At 42.2% G+C, this 20,728-nt stretch overlaps 1 protein-coding gene across 1 annotated transcript in view; it reads right to left on the bottom strand.

The window, feature by feature from the left end:
- MAPK12 (mitogen-activated protein kinase 12) overlaps nucleotides 1-20,728 on the bottom strand; it is an 81,375-nt gene that overhangs the window by 35,927 nt on the left and 24,720 nt on the right. Inside the window, exon 4 of the mRNA XM_073328274.2 lies at nucleotides 3,928-4,039. Coding sequence (XP_073184375.1) covers nucleotides 3,928-4,039 — 112 coding nt within the window. The remainder of the gene's footprint in view (nucleotides 1-3,927; nucleotides 4,040-20,728) is intronic.

Below are 20,728 nucleotides of genomic sequence, written 5' to 3'. Positions count from 1 at the left end.
TTTCTCCAAACCCTGGGATGCCAGGTCACCTAAGGAGTTTCCTCCCATTTCCTCTTTACCCAATGTGCTGCTTTGAGTGCTTCATACATCAGCTCTTCACACCTGCTTTCCCAGCTTCCTATGAATGTAGCTCATCTGATTAGCAGAGACAGAGACATCCTTTGGGGCTCACAAAGCCTTCTCCTGTGGGTGCTCTATGATTGTAGGGGCCTAAATATGTCAGGGATAATCTATGTATTTTTTTTTCACAGTAGGTTTCTAGCCCTTTTCCTTAGGAAGATATTCTAAAAAGATAAACCAAGCCCTCTAGTTGGAAATTCAGAATTGTTTTTTCCCCCTGAAGATCCCATCTACCCCACTACTGTCAACTCAGGCTGGTCTTTTAAGGTTCATGAAACCCTTGAGCACAAACCCTTCTACTTGGAGCCAGGGATAAATGAATAAATGGGGGAGCAGGATTTATGAGGGACAAGATAAAAATATATACACTAAATCTGGAGATAGGAGAAAACAATACAGACACAAAGGGGTAAATGTACAAAGTAGTGGAGTGAGGTCAGAGGGGAGGGGAAAACAGCACTCCTAGGCACCCGTCACCATAGTATCCAGGCACAGTGTGTCCTGTTCTTTTGGTTTCAAATGTTTGAAAGGTCTAGTGTAAATCAAGAAGAAAAGCTGGTTAGAATCTGATCAGGCATGATACGCCTGTCTCATTTAGGGCTTGATTCTGCAGTTTACAAAACACAGGGGGTCCACTCCACCCATCTTAACTTCAGTGAAATTCTGCATCAGTGCAAGGCTCTTCTTGTGTGTCGTAAATTGCAGGATCTAGGCCTTAAAGACCAAACATTCACAGAGAAAGGAGTCGCCAAAAATATACATATAATTCAAAATTCTGCTATTCCATGGCCTTGTCGGAGTTTGTCTCTCAAGGTGAAGGGAATTCAATTCTACAGAAATTGCTGTCACTGTGCGAAAGACAGGTTTCAGCCTGCAAAACTAGGTCAAGACACTTTCAGCAATCAAATCTCAACTGTATGCTAAAATTGTTGTTGGCGTGTTAATAAGCATCTTTTATAAGAAAGCTCTCTCCTTTTGGATGCACAGCTTTCAATAGAAGGAAACAACAAAAAATAAACCTTTATGATAAACAATATACTTAAAAACCGAAACAACATGCACTGTAATTTAAAAGTTAGAGTCAATGTTTTCATTTGCATTCCTAATCTAGAAAGAGAAGGATTCTAATCTTTCATTTATAGGATCCATTCAGAAACATGGAGGTTCAAAAATATATATATATTTTTTTTATCATCCATGGTTCAAAAATAGAATGTTAATAATCATTGTCTATTTTGTGATAATACGACAGAAAATATCATATTGCCTCTATATAAATCCATGGTATGCCCACATCTTGAATAGTATGTGCAGATGTGGTCGCCCCATCTCAAAAAAGATATACTGGGATTGGAAAAGGTTCAGAAAAGGGCAACAAAAATTATTAGGGGTAGGGAACGACTGCCAACATTTCAGCTTGGAAAAGAGACAAATAAGGGGGGATATGATAGAGGTCTATAAAATCATGACTGGTGTGAAGAAAGTAAATAAGGAAGTGTTATTTACTCCTCATAACACAAGACCTCGGGGTCACCCAATTAAATAAATTGGTAGCAGGTTTAAAACAAACAAAAGGAAGCATTTTTTCACACAACACACAGTGAACCTGTGGAACTCTTTGCCAGAGGATGTTGTGAAGGTCAAGACTATAAAAGCGTTCAAAAAGAACTAGATATCTTCATGGAGGATAGGTCCATCAACGGCTATTAGCCAGGATGGGCGAGGATGGTGTCCCTAGCCTCTGTTTGCCAGAAGCTGGGAATGGGTGACAGGGGATGGATACTTGTTCATTCCCTTTGGGGCACCTGGCATTGCTCACTGTTGGAACACAGGATACTGGGCTAGATGGACCTTTGGTCTTACCCAGTATGGCTGTTCTTATGAAAGCCAAGTGAAACAAAACCGAGAATAATGAAGATGGAAATCTGTTTATTTAGCTGAAATGAGGGAAAGACAAACATACACATTGTATAGCAGTTTAGTATACGAGACTGGATACTTCAGAGGTGATCCACAATCATTTATAAACAGTATCATTATTAAAAGACAGTACATATGAGAAGAATATTTCTGATAGCAGAAGGCTCTATAATCTATCAGACAAAGGTATAACAAGATCCAATGACTGGAAGCTGAAGTTAGATAAATTCAGGCTAGAAACAAGATGGAATTTTTTAAACAGTGAGAATAATTAACCATTGGAACAACTTACTTAGAGATGTGGAGATTTCTTCAACACTTGAGGTCTTTAAATCAAAATTAGATGTCTTTTAAAAAATATGCTTTAGCTCAAAGATAAGATATGGGCTTAATGTAGGAAACAGTGAAATCCTATAGCCTGCATTATGCAGGAGGTCAGACTAGATTATCACAATGGTCCTTTCTTGCCTTAAAATTTTTGAATATGTCCATTATCAAATAAAAATATCAAACCCTGAGACAGTATCAAACTATGCTCCCAAAAATCATTGAAAAGTGATGCTGTTTCAATGGATACGTTTCCAGCATCTTTCATCCCCCATCATTTACAATTTTTTAGTACAGACGGTTGACTTCTTTTGGACGGTGGAGGAATGAGAGAGGTTTTGAAGAAGTTCTAGCTTCTCTCAGCCACATTACACATTAATTTGTCACTAAAAATCCAGAGTGTGTGTTAGCATGTTTTTTCTCTACACTAAGCCACTCCACTGTCTCATGCTAGTAGAATTCAGAGATCCCTCAGATCTATTGGGAAAGGCTACATAAAATGTTACGAGATGGAAGTATATTTTAGAATTTCACAGGTAATGTTAGAACCCTGATTAGTCAAGGTAATTAAGCCTGTGAGCAATCCCATTGACTTTAGTAGGATGAGTCATGTGCTTAAAGCGAGGCATGTACTTTAGTGCCTTGCTGAACTGGGGCCCAATTCTGTAAGAGGCTGAGGGCTCTCAACTCCCATTAACTCTAGTGGGAGTCAAGGAAGCTCAGCACCTCACAAGGGCAGGTTTTTACTCTGGGATGCCCATGCCCGAAGGTCTCTATTCATCTTATCTAAAAAGGATTAAAACAAATTTACAATAAACATAGGTAATATGTGCATGAAAGGAGATCCACAGAGATAATTAATTAAAATAAACAGAACTAATGAGAAAGCAAAAACTGGAAAGACATCATATCTGATGTCACATCTCCAGTAGATATAGCAGGGGAAAGCACTGTTCTCTTAATGACAGCACTTTAAACTGACTTTGAAAAATCTGCAGATTAGCAAATAGGAGACTTTTAAAACTAACCATGTAACCTGGTGCTCTGCACCGCCATATGCGAAATCCAAGTTTGATTCTTGGTTTGGGATCAAATCCTGGCCCCATTGAAATCAGAGCCATTGTCTTCCACAGGGCAAGGATTTCATCCCTGGTTTCTAATTACCTCAGCTAGCAGGGGTGAGGTGTGCCAAAGAAGCAGCCCAATCAACTGTTGGAGGAGGATGGACTAAAATCACAGTAGTGACTTTTCTGGCTTGTTAAAATAAAAGTGTTGATGGCCTACAAGAGAGTCTTCATGGATCAAATGTATACAAAAATCAGACCATTGGGGCAAGGGACTCACACTCCAACCTCCACACATGATTTTTGAAAAAATATAAGCAAATATTCATCATCAAGAAACACATCCATTGTGGGGAATTCCAGAGCTCACAATGTCTACAGGGAGATTACATTTTGCTCAGCTTTCAAATATTGCAAAATGTATGCAGGTCTCTAAACCAATTTCCTGAGAAAAAAATTAACTTGTGAAAGTAAGAAAGTAATAAAAATGGCAAACCTTTAGGCCCTTTAACATTTGATAGACCAGGAACTGGATTCGATCTTCAGTTAGTTTCTCATGCTTCATTATCTTACTCAAGTCTGTTCCCATAAACGGCATGACTAGGTAGCTAAAGAAAATTGAGTACAAAATAACTCCATCAAGTTTGTCAAAGTGAAACATACCAGTACATTACATCTCAATGATCATTAGAAATTACAGTTCTTACCATTTAATTAAGCTACTAGTTAATTTGATCTCCCATTGAATTAAATACCTCTAGAACCAAATAATTTCTACTAAAAACAATATGACTTCCATGCTTTATTTTTATCAATTATGATTGCCTGAAGCAGGTACTGAGTAATTCAATCACTAGTTATAAGAAGAAAAGGAGTACTTGTGGCACCTTAGAGACTAACCAATTTATCTGAGCATAAGCTTTCATGAGCTACAGCTCACTTCATTGGATGCATCAGATGAAGTGAGCTGTAGCTCACGAAAGCTTATGCTCAAATAAATTGGTTAGTCTCTAAGGTGCCACAAGTACTCCTTTTCTTTTTGTGAATACAGACTAACACGGCTGTTACTCTGAAACCTCGTTATAAGTTGTCGTCAATTAATAGGAAATAACAAATTCTGAACACGATAAAAGTGTGTGTGCTTAAAAGATAACTAGATAAAAAGCTCTGTAATTTACACATTGTTTACCTTAGAAGAACTATCATGAGTTATGCAAACCAGTAGGTACTATCCATAACAAGGTCAACGACATACCTGAGTCAAAGTCACAGGAATAGATCTGATCAAAGGCAGAAGAGGGTATTACTGTAAGGCATGATTTCTCAACGTGGAAGTCATGAAAAAGTATCAGCGGGTCATGACCACCCTGCACTTCCCATATTTCTAAATGGGAAGGGAGTCCAGGTATGGAAAAAGTTGAGAACTATTGCTGTATGTCAAGTTGATATTTCAGGCCTAGCCTGAAGAATGGGACAGTTTGGGGACCTCATGTTTTTGAGGGCCTTCAGTAAGCTCAAAATTCAGAATCTAGCCTGATGTCCAGCCTATAGCAACTAATATAGACACATACACTTCCAGCAGTTTAAGGATCAAACCTTAAGGCTGCACCTGTATGTAATAAAAACTAGACCCAGCTATGAAGTGTAGAAATACATTTTGTCATTGTCTGATCTATAAAGATTTCACCAATTTGTCTTAAAGGGTTTTTCTTGATTTAAAATATATGGACTTTCAATATTTTATGTTCAGTCTTACAATAACTGAGGTTTGCCACACAGCATCAGCATCATTAAAAGAGAAATAGAAAATTTTATTCTCAAACTAAAGAAAGAGCAACAGACATTAAAATGTTAAACCACAGAGAAAGGAGACAATAAGGTAGTTTCAAAGAACTACGGCTGGGATTTTCAAAAGAGCCTAAGGGAATGAGGCTCCCAAATCCCTTTCAATGGAATTTAGGCACCTAACTCCCTTAGACTTCCTCTGGTGCAAAGTTTAAGCAATTTAATTCAAGTAAAATGTGGAGAAACAGAAGTTAAGTGGAGGAGCAGAGAATGAAATCTCTCTGCTCTCTCTATCAGTGTATTTATGGCACATGAAAAAACATTTCTCACTGATAAAGTGGATGACCTAGACAATGGATTTTAACCTCCAATATGTTGGTGTTCCTGAACAATGAAAGCATAGATGGACATATTATTTTTTCCACAATCTTATCAAAGTCAATTATCGAGAGGCCATGAATATTTGAAGTGAGCTAGAAAGAACTTACTGAACATTCTAGCAAAAACAAAGGTTTTAAGGAAAAAAATCTAGAGGATTTACTAACAACATTTTTATTATTAATTATTATTAGAGATATTCAAACATGCTGAAGGGATTCAGAAGCACTAATCCAGGGGTTCTCAAACTGGGGGTTGTGACCACTCAGGGGTTCGCAATATTATTATGTGAGGGGTCGCGAGCGTCAGCCTCCATCCCCAAGCCCCGCTTCACCTCCAGCATTTATAATAGTATTAAATATATAAAAAAAAAAAGCTTTTAATTTATAAGGGTGGTCGCACTCATAAGTTTGCTATGTGAAAGGGGTAGGGTTGCCAACTTTCTAATAGCACAAAACAGAACACCCCGGCCCCGCCCCATGTCCCACCCCTCCCAGAGGCCACGCCTATGCCCCATCCCTTCTCCAAGGCCCCGCGCCCTGCTTGCTCCATCCCCCCTCCCTCCATCGCTCGCTCTCCCCCACCCTCACTCACTTTCACCGAGCTGGAGCAAGGAGTTGGGGTGCGGATGAGGTGTGAGGGCTCCAGCTGGAGGTGTGGACTCTGGGTGGGGCCGGGGATTAGGGGTTTGGGCTGCAGGAGGGGGCTCCAAGCTGGAGCAGGGGAGCTGGGGGCTGAAGGCTCCAGCTGGGGGTGTGGGTTCTGGGGTAGGACCAGGGATGAGGTGTTTGGGGTACAGAAGGGGGCTTATGGCTGGGGCAGGGAGGGTACAGGGTGCAGCTCCAGGAGGGAGTTTGGGTATGGGAGGGGACTCTGGGCTGGGGCAGGGGGTTGGGGTACAGGAGGGGGTGCGGGTCCCGGAGGCAATTACTGCAGCTCCCAGGAAGTACCCGCCAGGTCCCTGTGACCCCTATACGCATGGGCGGCCAGGGAGGCGCCGAGGCACCGAGAGCTGCCCTTGCGCCCACAGGCACTGGCACTGCAGCTCCCATTGGTCACTGTTCCTGGCCAATGGGAGCTGTGGACCTGGCACTTGGGTGAGGGCAGCGCAAGGAGCCTCCCTGTGCCTAGGGGCTGGAAGGATCTATCAGCCGCTTCCAGGAGTCACACGGAGCCAAAGCAGGTAGGAAGCCTGCCTTAGCCCCGGGCCCCCGCTGTGCCACCAACCGGACTTTTAAAGGCCTGGTTGGCAGTGCCAACCAGAGCTGCCAGGGTCCGTTTTCAACCGGGGGTTCCCGTCAAAAACCGGATGCCAGGCAACCCTGGAAAGGGGTCACCAATACAAAAGTTTGAGAACTACTGCACTAATCCAACATTCAATGGGACTTGTGCTCCTAAATCCTTTAAGTGCTTTTGCAAACTCATTATTATATTTTGGTGACACAAAAACACTGGTAGGGACAGGAGCCCATTGTGCTAGGTATTGGACAAACATATGTGAAGATACAGTCCCTGCTGTACAATTGTGTGGATTGTACACACCTCATACAATCCAAGGGCCTGAGCTTGCAATCGGATACATATGGGTGGACATGCATGCAGACCACCACCAATTCCTTTAATTTAGAACAAAATGCAACCAGTGAATGTGATAAACAACAGGATGGGAATGAGGTAATTTGATTACACTAACTAGCTATATGTACATGTAACCCTCAAGGAGATTACTTCAATTCCTGGTACTCTGTGTGCTGGTAGCTCAGAGAGAGGCACACTGTCCCTGATAGGGAGGGGCAGCCAAAGGCAGACTCAGAGTCTGTTCAGCAACAAACAGGGAGAGAGATACCCTTCCCACGCAGCTCAGGAGAGAGGAGAAGCCATTTTGGAGCCGTCTGGACTCTGGAGTCAGCAGGGCCATCCTTAGGCATATTCGACATTGGTGAGGCCTCATCTGGAGTACTGTGTCCAGTTTTGGGCCCCACACTTCAAGAAGGATGTGGATAAATTGGAGAGAGTCCAGAGAAGGGCAACAAAAATGATTAGGGGACTGGAACACATGAGTTATGAGGAGAGGCTGAGGGAGCTGGGATTGTTTAGCCTGCAGAAGAGAAGAATGAGGGGGGATTTGATAGCTGCTTTCAACTACCTGAAAGGGGGTTCCAAAGAGGATGGCTCTAGACTGTTCTCAATGGTAGCAGATGACAGAACGAGGAGTAATGATCTCAAGTTGCAGTGGGGGAGGTTTAGATTGGATATTAGGAAAAACTTTTTCACTAAGAGGGTGGTGAAACACTGGAATGCGTGACCTAGGGAGGTGGTAGAATCTCCTTCCTTAGAGGTTTTTAAGGTCAGGCTTGACAAAGCCCTGGCTGGGATGATTTAACTGGGAATTGGTCCTGCTTCGAGGAGGGGGTTGGACTAGATGACCTTCTGGGGTCCCTTCCAACCCTGATATTCTATGATTCTATGATTCTATGAAGAAAAGGAGGACTTGTGGCACCTTAGAGACTAACCAATTTATTAGAGCATAAGCTTTCGTGAGCTACAGCTCACTTCCTCAGATGCATATCGTGGAAACTGCAGCAGGCTTTATATATACACAGAGAATATGAAACAATACCTATTCCCACCCCACTGTCCTGCTGGTAATAGCTTATCTAAAGTGATTTCCAGCACAAATCCAGGTTTTCTCACCCTCCACCCCCCCACACAAATTCACTCTCCTGCTGGTGATAGCCCATCCAAAGTGACAACTCTTTACACAATGTGCATGACAATCAAGCTGGGCTATTTCCTGCACAAATCCAGGTTCTCACATCCCCCCCACCCCCATACACACACAAACTCACTCTCCTGCTGGTAATAGCTCATCCAAACTGACCACTCTTCAAGTTAAAATCCAAGTTAAACCAGAACATCGGGGGGGGGGGGTAGGAAAAAACAAGAGGAAACAGGCTACCTTGCATAATGACTTAGCCACTCCAAGTCTCTATTTAAGCCTAAATTAATAGTATCCAATTTGCAAATGAATTCCAATTCAGCAGTTTCTCGCTGGAGTCTGGATTTGAAGTTTTTTTGTTTTAAGATAGCGACCTTCATGTCTGTGATCGCGTGACCAGAGAGATTGAAGTGTTCTCCGACTGGTTTATGAATGTTATAATTCTTGACATCTGATTTGTGTCCATTTATTCTTTTACGTAGAGACTGTAAAAGAATAAATGGACACAAATCAGATGTCAAGAATTACAACATTCATAAACCAGTCGGAGAACACTTCAATCTCTCTGGTCACGCGATCACAGACATGAAGGTCGCTATCTTAAAACAAAAAAACTTCAAATCCAGACTCCAGCAAGAAACTGCTGAACTGGAATTCATTTGCAAATTGGATACTATTAATTTAGGCTGTAAAAGAATAAATGGACACAAATCAGATGTCAAGAATTATAACATTCATAAACCAGTCGGAGAACACTTCAATCTCTCTGGTCACGCGATCACAGACATGAAGGTCGCTATCTTAAAACAAAAAAACTTCAAATCCAGACTCCAGCGAGAAACTGCTGAATTGGAATTCATTTGCAAATTGGATACTATTAATTTAGGCTTAAATAGAGACTTGGAGTGGCTAAGTCATTATGCAAGGTAGCCTGTTTCCTCTTGTTTTTTCCTACCCCCCCCCCCCGATGTTCTGGTTTAACTTGGATTTTAACTTGAAGAGTGGTCAGTTTGGATGAGCTATTACCAGCAGGAGAGTGAGTTTGTGTGTGTATGGGGGTGGGGGGGATGTGAGAACCTGGATTTGTGCAGGAAATAGCTCAACTTGATTGTCATGCACATTGTGTAAAGAGTTGTCACTTTGGATGGGCTATCACCAGCAGGAGAGTGAATTTGTGTGGGGGGGGTGGAGGGTGAGAAAACCTGGATTTGTGCTGGAAATCACTTTAGATAAGCTATTACCAGCAGGACAGTGGGGTGGGAATAGGTATTGTTTCATATTCTCTGTGTATATATAAAGCCTGCTGCAGTTTCCACGATATGCATCTGAGGAAGTGAGCTGTAGCTCACGAAAGCTTATGCTCTAATAAATTGGTTAGTCTCTAAGGTGCCACAAGTCCTCCTTTTCTTTTTGCGAATACAGACTAACACGGCTGTTACTCTGAAACCTATGATTCTATGATATGCAGCATACATAGCTGCTTAGGGCACCTGAAAATTTGGGGCAGCCTGGGTCTTAGTGTCCACCCACCCCTCCTCTTCCTATCACTGTTCTGACCCTTCCTGCAGGCTCCCACAGCTGGCTCCTGCAGCCTGGTGAGTCTTTCTCCAGAGGGGATCTAGTAACTTAAAAGTGAAAAAGTCCTCCAGCTTTCCAGACCTATTCACACCACACTGAAACCGTTAAGGAGCCATTCAAGTGGTAATGAAGCCATTTAACAGGCATTTGCCAAACCCAGGTATATACCCTCAGTTTCTGAATTTACTGACAAAAACAGTTGTGCATTACTGTAATATTTACTCAGAACATGTCAGTCTTCAGGACCTTAGTTTAAAATTTGCTTTAAAAATATTTCATTAGAAGATTGCTGAAGATTACAAAATCACATCTCTAAAAAATCCTTGGATAGATTTTTAGATGCACAATCTGAGTATTCATCTTTAGCCTTAAATGCTTGGATCTTCAGACATATAGTTTTTTAAATAAATCCTTCAAAAGACCACCCTTACCTAAAATACACATGTTAATTTTAATTACTATAGTACAAAAAACTTGCTTCCAAAGTCTTCCTGTCCTTTCTGTCCATCCTTTTCTTCCTTCACTCCCCTGTTGAAGAGAGCCCTTAAACACACAACATCCCTTTCCTTCCAGATAGCTGGACAAACGAGTTTCCCCTTCTCTACTTCTGACTATTTGATGAACTCATTTTAAGAGAATCCTCCAGCAAAATCAATACCTTAGTAAGATATAAAATCCTTTGTTATGCCTAAAATTTTTGGAAACATATTTTTTAAAGTTGGTGAAATTTCATAAACATGTCTATTGTTATGGAGATTACACAAAGTAAATTAGTGTTCCCTTTTTCTAAATGCAGTGAACATTGTTATGAACACACTAACCCTCTGTGACTGCTTAATTTAAAATAATGTCTTTGTTTCAGTGAATTAAATATGTAGTAATCTGGAATGATTACTTTATGAAGGCTTAAGAGTACATTTAAAATATAAAATCAGTTTAGAAATACTGATTAAGAAAATGTGAAACAGAGAAGAGCTGCATCATGTATTCCATAATATTTAATGTTGTATTCAGCAGGACAGCTGATTTGCCCTCAAAGTTTTTGCAAATAAATCTCTGACAAACTTGAGGGTATATCAAAAAACCTGTGACTGCCATTTTTTATTCCCAAGATTAGTGCTTTTAATTAGGTACCTTCTCCATGTCCAGTCTTTACCTTCACCTACTGGCATGCAGTGGAAAATATGCTCCATTTTCTTTAGAAATAAATTGCAGAAGAGTGTTTTTTCAAATGTCATTTGCTTCATTTGGGCTCAGGGATTTGGCTGGAAGGGGGTGAGCAGGGAGGGGGAGGGAATAGGAAGAGGGAGACCATGGGGAGAGGGTGGGGCTTGGGCAGACTGATGGTGGGCCTGGGGCAGAGTAGGGCGGGGCCACAGGCAGAAGAGGTGGGCTGGGGAGCTAGCCTCCCCAAGCGGCAGCTTCACCCACCACCCATGACAGCAGATAAGAACGGGTCGGCTCCCGCACACCCAGGGCGCGCTGCAGTCTCCTTAGGCAGAGGCCGTATTCACAGAGCCAAATGCACCAGCGCCGCACATTCTGCGTGAGGGAGAGGGTACAGGGGTCTCTGCAGGGAACTATGACTCTCCATCACCATGAGGCAGACCGGGTGGCTCCTTTGCTGCCTTCCCCTCTCACCCCCGGGTTGTGAGCCCGGGCTGCCGTCGGGCATAGGGGCACCAGTTTAATAATACTGTGTTCAGCCCCATAAATCCTAAGTACGGCCCTGGGAGTCAGCCAAGAAAAGGGCAGGACTGGCCTCTGGGGACCTGAAAGCAAGGTCCCTCAGCTTGGGCCTTTCCCTCTCCAAAGGTGACTTCCAGTTTGTAGAGTTTTGAACTCTATGTGAGATCAGTCACCACTTGGCCAGCTCTGCTCTGGCTGCTAGTCCGGGGCTGCTGCCTGCTGTGAATGTGTCTGAGCACTGGGGTGGGAGATTAAAATCCAGATTTTACTATACTTTTGTAATCTCCACCTTAAACCCTACACCCCTTTGTAGTGAGGGGAAATCCTGGCACCAGAAGCAGCCTGACTCCTATATGAAGAGGACACCTGCCAGCAGTGGTTGTCAGCCCTCTGCAGTGACGGAGGAGTCCAGAGCCATCTCTGAACCTGAGGATCTGTGGCGGAGTTGTGAGTCTCCATCTTTTAGTTAGCTAGTCAGGGAAATAGTTTGGGAGACCACTTACCAGGAGCACCATTTCGGGGGGTGCAAGGGGGGCTCAAGGCTCCCCCCCACCATTTTCATATTGGAGGTTTGCTAACAGCACATGCCCTAGCCCCAGACGGAGCTCTTAACTGCAACACAATTTGAGCGTGATATGTAATGAGTTCTCAAAAAGAAAAGGAGTACTTGTGGCACCTTAGAGACTAACCAATTTATTTGAGCATAAGCTTTCGTGAGCTACAGCTCACTTCATCTGATGCATAAAAGTGGAACCTGTAATGAGTTCTGTGCTGCTCCAAGCTTCTGCCTTTGCGGCAGGGAGTTTGTTTATAAACAGAGGCAGGGTGATTAACATAACAAAAGGCTTGTCATTAAATTAAATTAAGGATCGTTAGATGATCCTGAAAGCATTGCCAGGCACTCCAGTTAAAAAATAGGAAACAAAGAGTAGGAATAAATGGTAAGAATAGAAAGAGGTAGTGGTGCCCCCCAGGAGTCTGTACTGGGACCTGTGCTGTTCAACATATTCTTAAGTGATCTGGAAAAAGGGGTAAACAGTGAGGTGGAAAAATTTGCAGATGATACAAAATTACTGAAGATAGTTAAGTCCAAAGCTGACTGCAAAGAGTTACAAAGGGATCTCACAAAACTAGGTGACTTGGCAACAGAATGGCAGATGAAATTCAATGTTGATAAATGCAAAATAATGCACATGGCAAAATATAATCCCAACTATACATACAAAATGATGGGGTCTAAATTAGCTGTTACTTGTCAAGAAAGAGAATTTGTGGATAGTTCTCTGAAAATATCTGCTCAATGTGCAATGGCAATCAAATAAGCTAACAGAATACTGAAAATCATTAGGAAAGGGTTAGATACTAAAACAGAAAGTATCATATTGCCTCTATATAAATCCATGGTACACCCACATATTGCATACTGCGTGCAGATTTGGTCATCCCATCTCAAAAAAAGATATATTGGATTTAGAAAAGAAACAGAGAAGGGCAACAGAAATGCTTAGGGGTATGGACACCTTCCATATGAGCAGAGATTAAAAAGACTGGGACTTTTCAGCTTGGAAAAGAGATGCCTAAGGGGGGATATGATAGAGGCCCATAAAATAATGAATGGTATGGGAAAACTGAATAAGGAAATGTTATTTACTCCTTCACACAACACAAGAACTAGGGGTCACCCAATGAAATTAATAGGCAGCAGATTTAAAACAAACAAAATAAAAGTATTTCTTCATGGTCAACCTGTGGAACTCATTGCCAGGGCATGTTGTAAGGCCAAAACTATAACAGGGTTCCAATAAGAACTAGATAAGTTCATGGAGGATAGGTCCATCAATGGCTATTAGTTGGGGTGGGGGGCATGATCCAACACCATATTCTGAGTGTCCCTAACCTCTGTTTGCCAGAAGCTGGGAATGGGCTTTGGGATGAATCATTTTGATGATTGCCATATTCTGTTCATTCATATTGGTCACTGTTGGAAGACAGGACATTGGGCTACTTGGACCACTGGTCTTCCCCCGTATGGCCATTCTGATGTTCTTATATAGATCCCAGATGTATGTGCCTCCCACTGTGACCCACTAGACCCCACTCCCCTCCCAGAGATGAGACAGAACCCAGGAATCCTGACAGGGGCTCTCTCTCCACAGAGTTAGTAATGAAGTAAGAATATACATTCAAATTTTAAACCTAACCAGTGTCCCTTAGGTGACTTGCCACAAGATATCAGAATATGTTAGTATTAGTGCTGAGTGGGTCTAATATTTATTTAATTTTCTTTCTTTTATGTAGAATTAAATACAGTACTCCTGTCAGCTAATTGTTATCTGCCAAAAAACTTCAGTTTTCAAGTGCCTAAGTAAGCCCCTGGAATCACAGTTAAAAGTTGCACCACCCTACCAAAATCTGAAATGGTGCCCTGCCACCTCCTCAACTGTGTCCTCAAACCAGGGGGTAAGGGATTGGGGATTTTGTTACCTGCTGCCTATTAAATCTGCAGAGGGACTTACCACATTATCCCACTTGTGAGTCTCTTGAGCTGTACTGAACCCAGTCAGCCACATTGCTAACAGCTGCACAGATGATATTGTCGTCACAGATCATCAAGAGCCCCTACAAACTACAGAACACTAATTTTACGTTAGCTATATCAGGTCGCATGACTGGGGAAATTCACGGATATTGCAGGGGCCCTGGTGACCCTGAGAATAGTATTTTACCTTGATATATTTATCTTCTGTTTAATAATAATTACTGTCTTAAATATATTGTATGTGTTTGTGTTATTTCATGGAAGTCTCCAACTAACTGGCAAGTAAGTGGTGGTTACCCAGTGATTAGGATTTTCCCCTCAAGCTGCCCTGGTGACCCTGCCAGGAAGGAGCAAGGGAGTGGAGGCACCACCAAATAAATTCAGATGGGAAGAAAAAGAAGTTACACCCTGCTGAATGTATGGCGGGATCCAGAAGAACCCAGGCCTGTTCATCAAAACCCATAAGGAGATTGGCGCTAAAGGAGGTAACCAAATGGATAGGGGGCACTACATACAATTTGATGTTTCTGAATTTTTAAGAATCAGGATAAAGAACAATCTTTTGGGAGAAACACACAGGTGTGGTACAATAAAACAGAAAGTTTGAATATCCAATATTTCTGGATATTATTGGAGCAGGAAACAAGGTCCAGAGACAAAGGAATTAGCTGCAATGTAGGATTCCAGAACAAAACCTCAATTTAACATTTTTAAACATGCCTCTAGGATACGAAGATCACTAAAATCTACATAAATAAATAGGCTTCATTCTTCCAAGGCCCTGTACAAGCAGCATGTCTCAGGATTGGGTCAGTCAAGACAAGACTGACTCAGGGTTATCTGGACATAGCTAAACTGAGACACTCGGTCCAGCCCATCTTTGGCAGAATTCCAGCCCAACTAAGACTGTGTGGTCTATCTCTATGTTATCCTAGAGATTCCTGTAAGTTCTCAAAATTGACCATCTGGTTATAAATCTAAGGTCTCAGGAGCTTGTTGGAATAACAACATTCATCAAGAAAGAAAGGGAAATTAATCGAGGAAAATATTTTCCTTCAGTTGCATAGTTATCTGCTAAATGTTTTTAATTCCAAAAGTGTAGTTGAATATTATGAGGTAAGTCCTCATCTAGACATACCAGTTCAAATTCACTGGGTAGCAGAGACCTTTGGTTTATTGACAGTCATTTTATAAACACAGCTATTATTTGAGTACTAATACGCACAAAGGTTGATTTTAATATTAATTCACCATTGATATAATTCAGACTGTTTTCTCATTTTATTTTCTATTTCTTTAAAAACATGCTGGGCTTATTTGGACTGTATACAAAGCTCATAGTTAATTCCAAAACTGGAGTTCTTAAAGGAGCCTGATGGCATTAGGTGCAAAACCCCCAATTAATTTCAAGGGGAGTTGGGCACCTAACTTCCTTAAATTCCTTTAAGGATTCCAGCCTAATCCCTACAAATAGAGGGCTATAAAGAAGCACTTGTCAGCCACAGCACCAAAAACAGAGCCACCACAGACCACATTATATTTCCCACTGTGCAGATACAAGAGCTATTCCTAAGGGAATTCCACACCAGTGCACATGTGCAGAATTCACATCTGTCACACATTTCTTTGCTTCCCTGAAGAAAAATGACTTTCTGACAGGGAAGCAAAGGGAAGCAGCAAGAGTGGTCATGTGCCCCTTCCAAGCAGCGCAGGCATGTCATTTCAGGTGCCAAGAGCAGTCGTTGGAGAGAGAAATCACTGGGGGAGTGAAGTGTCTAGGGACACCCCAGCTGGTGCTGGATCAGACCCACCAGGAGCCGGGGCCAGGTCAGACCCATCCCCCATCCACCCAACCCCTGTGCATCTGGACCCCCTATAGTCAGACCCCCCTCAATAAGTCTCACTTCCTGCACGCAGAACCCCACTACCAAGCCCCCCGGGCCCCCCTGCTGAACCCCACCCGCTGCATCCAGACCCCCACCCCTGCACCCAGACCACCTCTGCCAAGCCCCACCCCTCAGTACCCAGAACCCCCCACACCCCTACGGAACCCCTGTGCATCCAGATTTCCCCCTGCACCTAGACCCTCACTGAACCACCCACTCGCAGACTGCCCGACACAGAATCCTCTCACTCCACACCTGGATCCCCCCACACTAAGCCCCTCCACACTTCCCAGGCTGAAACTGCATGCCCACATCTGGTGCGCCTGGTGTGGAGGGACAGGGACTCAGGGTGTTTCTGGGGCAGGCTTGGCCCTTGCGCTGCATGAGGGTCAGGTGCAGCCTCACTGCTGAGTCTATGTCCTGGGGAGATGGGGGGAAAGCAGGGTAATCTCTGTGCAGTCAGTGGCTCCCTACTGCCATGCTGGAGCCTCCACATTTATTTATTGACAAATAGAATGTGGAGAATTTTAAAATATTGTGCACAGAACTTTTATTTTTTTGGTGCAGAATTTTTAATTTTTTGGTGCAGAATTCCTTCAGGAGTAAAGAGCAGGCAAGAGACAGTGCAAAGTCTCTCCACCCCGCCTTCCATACTTGATCAGGAAGCAACTACAGACCTAGGCTCTGATCCTGCAGAGACTTATGGAAGACAAGCTGGATGAGGCTTTTTTAAACAACTAACAAAATCATCCAAAGCACAGGACTTGGTGGTGATGGGGGACTTCAACTACCCAGACATCTGTTCAGAAAATAATACAGCTGGGCACAGATTATCCAACAAGTTCTTGGAATGTATTGGAGACAATATTTTAGTTCAGAAGGTGGAGACAGTTACTAGGGGAGAGGCTGTTTGACAAATAGGAACTGGTTGAAAATTTGAAAGTGGAAGATAGCTTAGGTAAAAGTGGACATGAAATGGTAGAGTTCATGATTGTAAGGAATGGTAGGAGGGAAACCACCACAATAAAGATAAATTTCAGGTTTCAGAGTAGCAGCCGTGTTAGTCTGTATTCGCAAAAAGAAAAGGAGTACTTGTGGTACCTTAGAGACTAACAAATTTATTTGAGCATAAGCTTTCGTGAGCTACAGCTCACTTCATCAGATGCATATGCTTATGCTCAGATAAATTTGTTAGTCTCTAAGGTGCCATAAGTACTCCTTTTCTTTTTGCGAATAAAGATAAAGGATTTCAAGAAGGCAGACTTTAACAAACTCAGGAAGTTGGTAGGTAAGATCCCCTGGGAAGCAAGTATAAGGGGAAGAAGAGTTCAAAAGAGTTGGCAGTTTTTCAGAGACATTATTAAGGGCAGAAGAGCAAACTATCCCACTGTAAAGGAAAGATAGGAAGTATGGCAAGAGACTACCCTAGCTTAATCAAGAATTCTTCAATGATCTGAAACTCAAAAAAGTCCTACAAAACATGGAAACTAGGTCAAATTACAAAGGATGAATATAAACAAATAACACAGATATGTAGAGACAAAATTAGAAAGGCTGAGACATGAAATGAGATTAAACTAGCTGAAGACATAGAGGGTAACAAGAAAACATTCTATAAATACCTTAGAAGCAAGAGGAAGGCCAAGGACAGGGTAGGCCCATGACTCAAAGAGGGGGAAAAAACAATAATAGTAAATGTGGAAATGGCAGAGGTGTGAAATGACTTCTTTGTTTCAGTTTTCACCAAAAAGATTAGTAGTGATCGGGTGTATAACATAGTGAATGCCAGTGAAAATGAGGTAGGATCAGAGGCTAAAATAGGGAAAGAACAAGTTAAAAGTTACTTAGACAAGTTAGATGCCTTCAAGTCACCGGGGCCTGATGAAATACATCCTAGAATACTCAAGGAGCTGACTGATGAGGTATCTGAGCCATTAGCAATTATCTTCAAAAAGTCATAGAAGATGGGAGAGATTCCAGAGAACTGGAAAAGGGCAAATATAGTGCCCATCTATAAAAAGGGAAATAAGGGGAATTACAGTCCAGTCAACTTAACTTCAGTACCTGGAAAGATAATGGAGCAAATAATTAATCAATTTGCAGACACCTAGAAGATAATGAAGTGATAAGAAACAATCAGCATGGATTTGTCAAGAACAAATCATGTCAAACCAGCCTAATAGCTTTCTCTGACAGGGTAAAAAGCCTTATGGATGGGGGGAAGAAGTTGATGTGGTAGATCTTGACTTTAGTAAGGCTTTTGATACTCTCTCACATGACTTTCTCATAAACAAACTAGGGAAATACAACCAAGATGGAGCTTCTGTAAGGTGGGTGCATAACTAGTTGGAAAACCATTCCCAGAGAGTAGTTATCAGTGGTTCACAGTCAAGCTGGAAGGGCATAATGAGTGGGGTCCCGTGGGAATCAGTTCTGGGTCCGGTTCTGTTCAATATCTTCATCAATTATTTAGATAATGGCCTAGTTTACACTTATAAAATTTGCGGACATACCAAGTTGGGAGGGGTTGAAATTCCTTTGGAGGACAGAATTAAAATTCGAAATGATCTGGACAAACTGGAGAAATGGTCTGAAGAAAACAGGATGAATTTCAATAAGGACAAATACAAAGTACTCCATTTAGGAAGGAACAATCAGTTGCATACATATAAAATAGGAAATGACTGCCTAGGAAGGAGTACTGCAGAAAGGGATCTGTGGGTCATAGTGGACCACAAGCTAAATATGAGTCAACAGTGTAACGCTGTTGCAAAAAAAGCAAACATCATTCTGGGATGTATTAGCAGGAGTGTTGTAAGTAGGACACGTGAAGTAATTCTTCTGCTCTACTCTGTGCTGATTAAGCCTCAACTGGAGTATTGCGTCCAGTTCTGGGCGCCACATTTCAGGAAAGATGTGGACAAATTGGAGAAAGTCCAGAGAAAAGCAACAAAAATTATTAAAAGTTTAGAAAACATGACTTCTGAGGGAAGATTGAAAAAATTGGGTTTGTTTAGTTTGGAGAAGAGAAGACTGAGAGGGGGCATGATAACTGTTTTCAAGTACATCAAAGGTTGTTACAAGGAGCGGGGGGAAATTATACTTCTTAACCTCTGAGGAAAGGACAAGAAACAATGGGCTTAAATTGAAGCAAGAGAGGTTTAGGTTGAAAATTAGGAAAAATGTCCTAACTGTCAGGGTGGTTAAATACTGGAATAAATTGCCCAGGGAGGTTCTGGAATCTCTGTCATTGGAGATTGTTAAGTGCAGGTTAGACAAACATCTGTCAGGGATGGTTTAGATAATTCTTAGTCCTGCCATGAGCTGAGGGGACTGGACTAAATGACCTCTCGATGTGCCTTCCAGTCCTACAATTCTACGATTCTATGATAAAGTTAACTGTATGTTCTGTGGGTAGTGCTAACAAAGCAACACAACTACTCACAGAGCAGAAAATTCAACATAAGCATGAATTTTTGCAGAATCAGGGTCCTATCTTCGCACTTCTTGAGCTAAAGAGCTGGGGAGGTGTGGGTATGTGGGGGGAAATGGTCAGGTGCCACCTGGGACAGCACCTGGGGTCTCAGAAGGGGTGGGCTTTGGCTCTACTACCTCTTCCACATTGTCTGGCAGAATGATGCTGATGGCAGACCTAAGTGTATGCTTCCCTCTAAAAAGTAGGGGTAGGAGCCACATTAAAGTATGCTCCTTCCAATTCCTAAAGGATTCAGACAGGAATAACGCCCCAGGGCACTGGCAATGGTGGAACTGCCTTTCCCAGCACTGCTGTTTCGAGCCACAAGGCAGCTGCATTATAGTAAGATCAAATTCATATCACAGACCAAACAAGTTCCCACATGACTAGTTGGCAAAAATTAAACAATCAGATCTCCCCTTGAATGACTCATCTGACCTTTAATGCACAAAAGCTTCCCCTCATTTCTGTTTTAACTGTAAACACATTTGTACTTGCTTACACTGTAGAGCTTGCTGAGAGTGTATACAACACATTTGCAGCAGACTTCTGCACTTCTAGTCATGAAAAGAAGCCTCTATCTGCCTCTTGCAGCCTCAGAACTCCTGGGTGACGTTTTACCCAGCCTTCCAGGCACTTTAGACTGTAAGGTCTCTGCCTCAGAGGCCTGTGTGGGCAGAGAGGGCATTCAGTCCACATGTTTGGGCTTAACCCAACTTTTGTGTTTCGTTTTCTACTTTTTTATTTTTAACTCTGTATTTTTAAACAACATGGGATAGATATGTATTACCAGAGGAAAAAGAAAAGGAGTACTTGTGGCACCTTAGAGACTAACAAATTTATTTGAGCATAAGCTTTCGTGAGCTACAGGTCACTTCATTGGATGCATGCAGTAGAAAATGATGAGTGATTTTAAAACATTTTGGACCCAACTCTGATCCCAGTTATAATAGAGGAAACATACTACAATCTACTGAAGGTAATGGGTTTACTCTACATGTACAACAATTTAAATGAGATCAGAATTTGGCCCTTTGTTTCTCTGATATGAAATCAGTATGTTAAGCCTAGGATTTTCAAAGGTGCCTAAGGGAGGGATTCACCAATTCCCACGGAATTTCAATGGCAGATAGGCACCTAACTCTCTTACAATCCTTTGAAATTTTGTAGGCAAGCACATAATACTGACATTAAACTGTAATTCAGAAATAAACCATAAGCTAATGCCTACGATTTCTCATAGAATCA

This window comes from Lepidochelys kempii, chromosome 1 (assembly GCF_965140285.1).
Source record: "Lepidochelys kempii isolate rLepKem1 chromosome 1, rLepKem1.hap1, whole genome shotgun sequence".
NCBI lineage: Eukaryota > Metazoa > Chordata > Testudines > Cheloniidae > Lepidochelys > Lepidochelys kempii.
This window is presented reverse-complemented; position numbering and strand designations above follow the sequence as displayed.